This window comes from Gadus macrocephalus, chromosome 4 (genome assembly GCF_031168955.1).
Source record: "Gadus macrocephalus chromosome 4, ASM3116895v1".
Taxonomy (NCBI): domain Eukaryota; kingdom Metazoa; phylum Chordata; class Actinopteri; order Gadiformes; family Gadidae; genus Gadus; species Gadus macrocephalus.
In genome coordinates this window covers 9211822-9223408 of record NC_082385.1, presented here as the reverse complement: position 1 = coordinate 9223408, position 11587 = coordinate 9211822, and the positions used below count along the sequence as shown (strand labels likewise).

The window sequence follows — 11587 nt, the reverse complement described above, 5'->3', positions numbered from 1 at the left end:
AAGGATGACACATCTCAAGGAGGATACGCATCATTTGGAGCCAAACCTTGGTGTGGCTGGTTTTGTTCAGACTTAAGGAATTCCGCGGATGATGAAGCGTGATGCTATTTGACTCACTGTGAACTCTTGTTGAACTTAACCACTCATTTATTTCGGTTATTTCACTTCAGTCCTTAGTAAACGTTAAGCTATGCATATATGGGCCTGCTCCAACTGACGTCTTTCATTGAAGGCAAAAGTGAAGCAACCACAATGTAGTCATGTTCGTACAAACTTCTGTTGAGAAAGAATCGGTTAAGGGCTAAAAACCTCAGAATATGCCACTGATGTTGAAAGCTTGAGAACATTGGTATTGGGAAAGACTTCTTGCCTTAAGCAAATTCCATCCATAAAATAACTTATTTTCGATGAAAAGGGATTTAGTGGGTTACATAGTGCTATGGATTGATCTTGGTCCAAATCCCTTCTGAATTGATGTGAATCCATCTGGCCAGGCTTCACGTAAGGCATTTGTGGCCGAACACCAAATACAGTGGTTTTGACCTATCTGCATCCATCTCTGAGGTACTATGTGATCTACGTGATGGACAGATGCTTCATCCATCCACAAAGTAGTATTTCTTTGAAGGTTTCTGCCTTCTTCCAAACAGTTTCCAAGGACGACTTTACATAATGTTTCTGTGTAACAAACCATCATGTAGGGCTAACAGGATAAGTTGTAAATATGAACTCCAATTTCCCTCCATCAGTTAAACACGTGCTATTGCATCAGTTACAAGTTATAGGCCATTAGGGTTAGGCCATTATGGGTTACCAGGGTTAGGGTTAGGCCATTATGGGTTACCAGGGTTAGGGTTAGGCCATTATGGGTTACCAGGGTTAGGGTTAGGCCATTATGGGTTACCAGGGTTAGGGTTAGGCCATTATGGGTTACCAGGGTTAGGGTTAGGCCATTATGGGTTACCAGGGTTAGGGTTAGGCCATTATGGGTTACCAGGGTTAGGGTTAGGCCATTATGGGTTACCAGGGTTAGGGTTAGGCCATTATGGGTTACCAGGGATAGGGTTAGGCCATTATGGGTTACCAGGGATAGGGTTAGGCCATTATGGGTTACCAGGGTTAGGGTTAGGCCATTATGGGTTACCAGGGATAGGGTTAGGCCATTATGGGTTACCAGGGTTAGGCCGTCATTGGTTACCAGGGTTAGGGTTAGGCCATTATGGGTTACCAGGGTTAGAGTTAGGCCATTATGGGTTACCAGGGTTAGGGTTAGGCCATTATGGGTTACCAGGGTTAGAGTTAGGCCATTATGGGTTACCAGGGATAGGGTTAGGCCATTATGGGTTACCAGGGTTAGGGTTAGGCCATTATGGGTTACCAGGGATAGGGTTAGGCCATTATGGGTTACCAGGGTTAGGGTTAGGCCATTATGGGTTACCAGGGTTAGGCCGTCATTGGTTACCAGGGTTAGGCCGTCATTGGTTACCAGGGTTAGGGTTAGGTCATTATGGGTTACCAGGGATAGGGTTAGGCCATTATGGGTTACCCGGGTTAGGCCGTCATTGGTTACCAGGGATAGGGTTAGAGTAAGGCCATTATGGGTTACCAGGGTTAGGCCGTCATTGGTTACCAGGGATAGGGTTAGGGTTAGAGTTAGGCCATTATGGGTTACCAGGGATAGTGGATCAAACATTCTGGCTACACCGCCAAAAAGACTGTAGCAAACGGGAGTGGCTTGTGCAACAGGGCGAAAGCCTGGAAATCCATATAGCCCCGCCCCTCTGTGTCTGACAGTGAGAAAGCATTTTTTGAAATTTGATAGTGGGCAGGGATTAGCAGGGTAGTTTCCCTTAAAGGGGCAAGCTCCTCACTTAAGCAGAGAATACCAAAAGCGTTCCTCATAAATAATTGATTCTCTATTCCCTATATAAGGCAACAAGCTCACGCTCCAACTATTACACTTCTGTTTAATTTATAAAGGAAATTTGATCTATATAATAGCTGCAAAGCCATGGGGGACTTTAAGGGAAAGTATGAAAGGCTTCAGAAGGGCTTTCAAGTCTTCAAAGGATACAAATGCGCCAAGACTCGCCCATGATGACATGAATGGACCCAATCAGTCCTATGCAACATTATGGGGCAGGAGTGTTTTAGCAATATAGTGCAAGTCAGCATCTGTTTGGATGTATTGAAACATATATGGCTGGCCGTAATATGGTTAACTGAATCATTTATCTCAAACCGTAATATACAAGTCCCAACAAATAAGTAATGAAAAAGAAATGTGCTTGATGGGCATGTTTATCTATTTACCATTTATCAGACATTTGTATCCAAAGCAACTTGTAGTGATGCAGGTATGTTGGAGGGGCATCTCGTTCAATCCCCTGCGCACTCGGGGGATTGAACCCGGAACCTTTGAGCTGGGGGCCGACGCCGCAACACTGTCTTTTGATCTCATGTGAGTAACCTTTACAAATAAAACCCACTGCAAACTCTACCATATGAGTGATCCATCATCTATCGTTGGGCTGTATAAACGTTGGAAAGACACAGGAGATAAGAAGCAGACCGCAATGTCGAACGTCCGCCTCTCTCACAGCCGCTGTTACATTTTAGACCCGCTCAGTTACGGCCTGCACAGTGAAAATGTGTCACACAATTTATTTGTTATTAATATTGATTTAATGTCAAACCGTTGTTTTTTTAACAAATCTTCAGTTACTGCACTTTGCCTTTTAATGGCAGGATATGAAAGCCACAAACACATTATTATTAACACATTTAGCATATTCCTATGATATATATATATATAGATATATATATATAGCTATAATGTCTGGGAAACCCCTCATCATGGGTCAGTTCAGCAGAAGCGTTCTGCTTGTGGCTACAAAAAAGCTCATTCTGGGCATCAACTTTCAGCATTGAAATTAGTGTTCCATTTCAGTCGTCCCATAGATGAAAAAAATCGACAAAGTCTATGGCCGTTCAAACGTAAGATTGCATCAGCGCCCCCTTGTGTCCGCCTCAAGTCACATCCAGTGTCTCAGTGGACGAAACGGGCCAAAATACTGCTCTAGGACGGGAGTGCACGGTTCGAGGTATAAAATCATACATTCAGACCCCATATATTATAGATATATCTATATATAGATATGGCTACAGATATATCTATAGGTATATATACCTGGCGTGTATGTATAGCCCCCTTAGAACACCTCAAGGCGCTAAAGTCTCTCCCTCACCCGTCTCTCTCCTCCTCCTCCTGCTCCTCTACTGCTGGGGTGGGGGTGGGGGTGGCGGCGGCGGCGGCGGTGGTGGTGCTCCTCGTGGAGGTGGCGGGGGTCTTGTAGCGGGTGAACCAGGAGGGCAGCAGGTTGCGGCGGGGGCCGGGGGTCCGGGCCAGGCGCACCATGCGCGGCGAGCGCCACACCTTGATGGTGGAGTCGTCGCTGGCCGACAGCAGCAGCTCCTGGTCGGCGGGGCTGAAGGCCACGCAGTTCACCACGTCCTGGTGGGCCAGCCGCGCCAGGCAGATGTTGTAGTGGCGGTCCCAGATGTAGCCGTGCTTGTCCTCCGCACCGCTGCAATGAGGGCGGGGGGGGGGGGGGGAATCGGAATCAGAGAGATTTATAGACAACAAAATTTCTCGGCCCAAATAAGGCTTTCCTGATCCACCCGTCTCAGCAAGATTATGGAGTACCCAAAAAAGTGATTGAGAGTATTTCTTGAAACGATTTTAAATGCAACTCTGCGTCATTAACTTATTGCAGGATAGTCGATATTGCAAATGATATGTCGATTATTAACTTGTTCGGAAAATAGGTATTCGTTTTTTTTGGACCGTTTGGACCAAAGAGAAGACAAAACGAGCATGACTAACTATCGCTAGCATTGCCTAGCTTAGCATTTGAACATCCCGCGGCCCCCAGCTTGCTAGTTCTCGTTACCAGCCATCGGTCAACAGCAGCGTAGGACTTCCGCTACTCGCTTGTTAACAGCTCCATTTGGTAATTGACAAGGCCAACATTGAGAACAATGACTTCCCCCACGTGCTGTGTTTATTGGATATGAAACTGGCTGTCACAAGTAGGAAGTATGCAAGCATGTCGTTGCCTGTGGCGCGGTTTACGCCGTAGAAGCGTAGCGGCGGCCTTGCTGACCTGGCGACAAAGTCCCGACTGACGTCCAGGAAGATGAAGAAGCACTCGTCGTTGGGCGTGTAGGCCTTGTGCGAGCGCAGGATCATCTTCTCCTCCCGCAGGTTCTTCAGGTCGATGACGTGCAGGTCGATCTCCTCCGCGATGGGCGGGGGGCACATGGGGTCCGAGATGACGCAGCCGGCCGGCCACGCCCTGCTGTTCACGTACAGATACCTGGTACCAGGTAGACGGCAGAATGAAGATTTTAAAGATTTATTTTTGCATTTTCATGCTCTATAACAGTGAGACATAGAGAGGAAGGTATGGGAGAAAGAGGGGAGGACATGCAGCAAAGGATCACGGGCAGGATCCGAACCCGGGTCACTGGGATCAGGACTGAGCCTATATGGTGGTAAGTGCTCTACTCAGACAGAATGAAGCAACAGAGATTGCCATTCAGGAGGAAATGGATTAGTGGTTTACTTGCACTATAATGGGAATGGAAATCCGGAGGAGATATCTGTGGAGGTTGAAGTCTCCTCTGGATTTGTATTTCCATCCGAGAGTAAGTGCACCCCTATCAGCCTTCGCCGGCTGAACCTGATCTGCTCGGGACTCAGTGTCTTTTTCTTTTGGTACTTTTGACTAAAATGTATGAAGTTGTTAAACGGGGGGAACATCTCTATAAAACGCTAGCGTTCTGCTACTTCCTCACAAAAAGTGCTTGAGTGGTGTTTTTCCATCGACTGCACCCCAGCTTGCGAGCGCGCCGTGGGAAGGACAACGCCCCTGGCACAGGCTCCTTGTATGAACCAATGTGTTGACTTTGTGTCGATGTGTACAACTTAAATCCCCTTTTCGTAACCTCCTGGGTGTTTCTCTTGATTAAATAAGGGCTTAGTTGCTCTTTAAATAAATAGGCCCGAGCACAAAGAAGCTGCCTGCTACTTGTGTTTGAATCAGCAGCGATAACTAGCTTTGTCAGTCAGCAGTGCCTATTGGGTCACCTCTCGATGCACACAATCAAATACTTCCTCCATCTGCCTACTCATCTTCTGCACCTCTGACCCGGAGACGGCTCAACCATGTGTTTAATAACGTTTTACTATCTTTGTATTGAATAAGCATGTGACTCATGCTGCGTCTGCAGCCTCCAGAGACAGAAGGGCCCTCGCTCTACCTGTGGTCTGGCGAGAGGCCCATGCCGATGATGTGTCCGTGGATGTCGATCACGTGGTCCAGAGAGTCGAAGAACTCTTCTGAGCTGCGCTCCCCGCCCAGCACGGGCCCGCTGGTGCTCATCTGGTCGGGCATGATGCGCTTGATGCCTGGGAGGGACGGAGGGAGACACGCCGTTAACCAAGGAGGAGGAACTGTGCAACGGATACAGACTGTGGGAAGGTAAATACAAAAATACATCAACCCTGCCTCCGTGTGAACTCACTGCCACTCAGTTTGGTTCAAGAACAACCTGCTTGAATGACTAAATTGGGATTAGAAATTAACCCATGTTAATGTTGTTTTTTTTCATTAAAAACCTCAAATGTAGCTTTTCTTTTGACACCATTACGGTCAACATTTACCATGTCTCAATGTAAAGGTGCATACACTATTACTGGCTTTAAAGGTGACATATTATACCACTAGGTGTGAGTGTGATTAGCCTTTACAAGCTTTTACAAGCAGCGGCGGTATAATAACATGTCTCCTTTAACAAAAGGCGACATGCCTACAGAACCACCATGCCCTGCTCAGGGTAGATGTAGCATACGCGTCATGTGATCCAGTCTGTTTTAGGGCGGTACCTATCTGGTGCGGGGAGTACGTCAGGCTCCCGGTGGTGAACAGCAGGTAGGTCTTGTCCTCCCCCTCCCCGGGGGCCGAGGCGGTGATGAGGGAGGGGTCGGGCGTCTTGGTGTAGGCGCGGCCCATCATCCGGGCCACCGTGGCCTCGGCCTCCAGCTCGGCGGAGCCGGCCCCCCGACAGCGCTGGGCGACCCGGAGGAACAGAGAGCGGCCGGGGTTAAGACGGCGGGGCGACACGGTACGAGGCCCTCTGGACCTGGGTCCCAACGAGTGAGAGGACAACTAACCGGGGTCTGTTGTAGAATTTCGGTATTTTAAAGCAGTACACTGTTTGTACAGCAGGTGGCGCCACTGTTTGGTTGACTAGTACTGTCTGGCCTGGTAAAGCCAGAGTAGAAGCTTTAACTCGAGTGTCTTGTTGTCATTTCCTGTAGATCATTGTAAAGTAGCACTGGATACTTTTATATATATTATTACATAAAACATTAACTGTTCTATGTGGTGCTTTTAGTTAATTTTTACAAAGAACATTACCTTTGTACATTGTATTACCCAATAAAAATAAATAAATAAAATGCTTAGACACTTTTTACTTCTAAAACTCTGTAGTCAGACGCGGTCAGGTTTTTCGGTTGGATACTTCTGGCTAACTCCGGCCAGTTCCTTCAAAAGCTGCCTACCCCAGCTTAAAGTCTGCAATTCATCTTGGCAAAACCAGTCCCCGTACCCGGCCATACGGGACTCGGTATCCCAGGACTCGATGTTGCAACAACTGCGTGATAATAACATCGGTGCGATGTGACCATTTATGACCCACCTGCAGCACCTCCAGGCCCGAGGACGTGGGCTGAGGCAGCCGCGGCGTGGCGGGACCCTGACGCCTCAGGCGCTCCTCCTCCTCCTCCTCCTCTTCCTCCCCGCTGCCGTCCTCCTCGCTGTCGGTGCCGCCCAGGTCAAAGTGCAGCGTCTGGTGCGGCCCGCCCCTCGGGGCGCGGGCCCGGCTCTGGGCCCGCGCCAGGGACTGCGCCTCGTAGTCCAGCAGCAGGTCCGGGTTGTCGTGGCGACGCGAGTGGGCCACCATGACGGTGCGCACCGTGCTGGCGTTGACGTTCTGGATCTGGAAGAGACGCTTCACCACGTTGACGTTCTCCGACTCGATGTCCTGGGGGATGAAGGAGGGGAACTGGCTGATCACACTGCCAGTCATGGTTCAGGATCACTAGGAGAGGAATGTTCCCCTTTTAGTCGGATTCGTCATTGGATGTCGTTTCTATGGTGTAGTGAGCAAAACGTGATTCCGCTGAAACAAGTTAGCTCAATTATCGTCAAGATATGTAGAATACATGTATACAACCCATAAAAAACAACAAATAGACCGGGGATGTTTGTGCCCCATGCTGAATAGCGCCATTATGTCAATACTGTTTAATAAAACAAGCCATAGTGGTTCATTATAGGAGGAAAGAAAGGGGTTGTGTCTGGGGGGGCCCTTGGGCCTCAGACACAACCCCTTTCTTGGTAAAGATGAAAGCTACTGAGGACTTGGCTCTCGAGGGGTAATGTCCTGCTCCTTTAACGACTTCCACAAATGCCATTCGAATAAGCAACCACTTGCACACACATCGGCTTTCCATGCGGTCCAACAGTGTTTATCTCCTAGGTGGTGAATGTGGTGAATCCTAAATGAAGAGTTGACCATGTATCACAACACAAGGATCCCCTTGAAGGAACTATCAGTCAAACATTCAGACTAATGCAAAGGTAAAATAGGTCCAGTCGTGTCGCTGAAATAAGATATAAACAAATGACAGGTTTCACCCAAAACTAGGGGTGGACGGTCCAAACGGAACAGAAAGAAACCGGTATGAACTCAGTGTTGTTGAAACTAAAATGGGATGATTCCCAAACATTTACTGGACGGCCCGACGGCTGGAGTTTCCCCGCTTTAGCCAGATTTAGCCCTAATGAAATAATGAATTCCTTCCGGGAACACCCCGCCCTCCCACATCAAAACCCAGATGAAAGTGGAATGTAAAGCAGCATAGGACTACGTTGGTGGTGTGGTATCATAATAATTACATATCTCAATAGCAGCGGATTTAGGTCGAATTTCTTCATCAGGTTATTAGTTATCGGATATTCAAAATATATTTATGCTCTGAACAACAGAGATCTGACGCGGGGAACTAAAGACGCGGCCATTAAAACTGACATTCGATATGTGTAAAAATTGGTGGAGGCAAAAACCTGGAAGGCTTTGTTGAGCCAGAACACGGAGCAGGAGGTGATGTTGCCGATCCAGTGCAGGTTCCCAGAGATCAGGTGGCTCTCGTTGAGCCAGCATCCGAACACGTCGTAGGGCTTGTTCCGCACGCGCGACAGCAGCGTGTAGTTGTCTGTGGTGATGATGGTGTGATGATGGTGGGATTGATGGGATGACAAGGCCAACACACACACACACACACACACACACACACACACACACACACACACACACACACACACACACACACACACACACACACACACACACACACACACACACACACACACACGTTACATAAAGCCCTGTATAACTACAACCCAGTCAAATCTTAACAATGATTGAAAACAGAAATCGCCAGGTAAAGAAAAACATGTTTTGAAAATGGTGTAATACAAATTATGTTTGTTGGAGTAGAATCACGTCTCGTTCAATCCTGTTAGATACAGGTTGATGATCAGGTTCTTATGTTGCCATCAAAACACTACATACACTGGATTACGACTAAAATGCATCATAACAAGCATAACTATACAAATTATTTTAGAATTATGAGAAAACCCACATGATCACATAAAAAGCGATGAACTGGTCTGCATTCTACTGTGACAAGCGTGTGTGATCGTGGTGTTGTGCGTGTACGTAGGTATTTTGATGTGTGTGTGGTGATGTGGTGTGGTGAAATGTGTGTATTGTAACGTGTGTACGTACTGTGATGTGTGTGTTTCTATTGTGACGTGTGTGCACATGTCCCACCTAGACTGATGACGGCGATCTCCCCAGAGGAGGACTGGTGCGGTCCCAGGTAGACCCCAGACACTAGCAGCAGGCTGTCGTCAGCGTTGAACTGGGAGAACTGGGTGTACGCCCAGTTGAAATGGAGCATACTGGAGCTGTGCACCAGGGAAATGATGCCATCGGGTCGCTCCGTGTCCCATAGCTGGACGTGAGAGGAAGAAAAAGGGAAATACATTTGTTTTACTTTTACTCTATTAATGGATGTGAGAGGGTCATAACGCAACAGCAGAACATTTAAAAAGGAATCGGAACTCAGAAGTACCACACGTAAAGTGGTATATTTTACCGGCTGGAATATTTTTAACCTTTCTTGGTTAAAAATAACATTTCACGGACCATTTGGCAGAAACATTTGAATCCAAAACCACTGACAAGTGAGGCTGAGAACAGCATTAGTAAACAGTATACATTCAAAATGGGAAAAATCTACAATAACTCCCAAGAGCTGCATGACCCAGTTTCTATAAACAACAACAGGACAGAGTGCAGCGTCGTCTCTTTCATCGTTCGCGTTTGAAGTGGTAAGCACAACTCAGCAGAGTGCGTACTACTCTAACGCACCTTGATGGTGCAGTCCTTGGAGCAGGAGGAGAAACGGTGGCCCCTGTGGGAGAAGGCCAGGTGCAGGACCTGGTCGTGGTGCTCCGTCAGGGTCTGCACCTCCTCACAGGGGATGCAGTCGTACAGGCGCTTGAACTCCCTGTACCAAGACACGGAGGCTACGAGCGCGCACACACACACACACACACACACACACACACACACACACACACACACACACACACACACACACACACACACACACACACACACACACACACACACACACACACACACACACACACACACAGCTGAATGATCGTGTGACATCAGGACAGCAAGTTTGATGGTCGGTGATAGTTGGATTCCTTGCTCATGGAATTTGTGATGTAAAAGATCTACTTCTTAAAACTTAATGATTTTGTTGCTAAACTGAAAATACCGGTCCGGGTGATCAAACCAGTTATGACAAGCCTCCTGTTTTCACTAAAACACTAATATAATTTCAAATCCCTTCGTTGCGCAGATTCTGCCTGAGAGCATTTGGCCCAAAGGCACCTGCCACATATGTAAACAATGGCAATCAAGAACATGGGTCTTTGTGATAAGACATTTTGTAAGACATATGTATAGTGCATCACTGTGATTGGGTCCAGAAACAAGGTACTGACAGACCAAACCACGAAAAGTGCTATTGCAACTGTTTAAATTTGTGGCTGACACACTCAAACAAAACAATCTGCACCAGTATCCACTCCAACAGATTCCACTCCATGACACTGGTGGTGTCGAATGTTTTTTTTTTGTTGCTTGTAATGGCTCATCACCATCACACCTGGTGGTAAATTAAAACAGGAGCCCCTTTAAGAGGTCAGAAGAATTAAAGGCCAAAGTGACTTCACTGAGAGGACTGAGGTACCTGGGTGTCGAGGCACTGTGCGGGGGATGCGGTAGTAGCTGTAGAACAGCTCTCTCCACAGGAACTCATCTCGGGAGACAGCCAGCCACTGTCTACAGGTAAGGCCAGCACTCAGCACAGCATCGTGGGGTAAATGGAGGAAGATCTCCAGCACCAGGCTGTCTGGCAGGGCTGGGCCACACTCCATGCTGACATCCTACGAATAAAACGTAGCGTTTAACTTTGTACAGAGTTTTAGTGTATGCGTCATGGCAGGGAACGTTTATATCGTAAACTGATGCTGATGACATTGAGTACATTTAAATGGGGCTCTGTGCAAACAAAAAGCACCAACCCCTTTCCCTGCTATGGACATTAGCATTGAGCCGGACAGCTGGTTGACCCCCTAGATTTCTTAGCTGCAAGCTTTATTTTTCGTTAGTTCCCATCATGTCCAGTCTACCGTGATCCCGAATGGGTCTCCATATATTCAAAACAACAAATCGAAGCATGCCGAAACACTGAATCGATCATTAGGGGAGGACCGCTTTTTGCAGTCAAGGTTGTGAAAACAACCAATGTTCATGTAGATTTGTTCTATTAATATATTTCTTTCCCATAAACTAGTAGCGTTCTTGACATGTCAAGCAAGCTCTCCCTAAGTTCACCCATTTCTGCTTAAATTAACTTTAATCTACATAAATGTGGCCAATCAAGAACACCATTTAGCATGTTGCACTATCAGGGCATGCAACACAATGAGATACACAGTAATAACAGAGCGTTACAACTTGGGCTAAGGTGTACATCTTGTCTAGCCAACTAGCTTGAAAAATAGCTAGAGCTAACTGGCTAACAGAAGAATTGGCAGCTTCTTAAGATTTATTTTTCTGCTTGGGACTTTAATGACAACGGTATTCGGAAACATCAATTCATCATTGGGACGTTGTATTCATATAGCACATGAACCATAGTATTTATTTATTATATAATGGAACTGTGACCAACCTGCTTGTCCGAAGTATGTTGCCGAGAAAACAGTGCGTTACGGGTTAGCTACTTGAGATGGCCAAACGACCAGACCCGAGCAAGTGATGCCAGAGCCCCTTGAATAACCCCCCACCCCTTCAATACTTA

General features: G+C 47.1%; 1 protein-coding gene across 1 annotated transcript in view; it reads right to left on the bottom strand.

Moving 5' to 3' along the window:
- Positions 1 to 11587, bottom strand: part of fbxw5 (F-box and WD repeat domain containing 5) — a 14846-nt gene extending 3259 nt beyond the window's left edge. Inside the window, exons 1-10 of the mRNA XM_060050021.1 lie at positions 11459 to 11587; positions 10472 to 10667; positions 9574 to 9731; positions 8971 to 9154; positions 8199 to 8347; positions 6769 to 7113; positions 5951 to 6134; positions 5326 to 5473; positions 4167 to 4379; positions 3249 to 3587 (exon numbers count right to left, since the gene is read on the bottom strand). Coding sequence (XP_059906004.1) covers positions 3249 to 3587; positions 4167 to 4379; positions 5326 to 5473; positions 5951 to 6134; positions 6769 to 7113; positions 8199 to 8347; positions 8971 to 9154; positions 9574 to 9731; positions 10472 to 10658 — 1907 coding nt within the window. The 5' untranslated portion in view covers positions 10659 to 10667; positions 11459 to 11587. The remainder of the gene's footprint in view (positions 1 to 3248; positions 3588 to 4166; positions 4380 to 5325; positions 5474 to 5950; positions 6135 to 6768; positions 7114 to 8198; positions 8348 to 8970; positions 9155 to 9573; positions 9732 to 10471; positions 10668 to 11458) is intronic.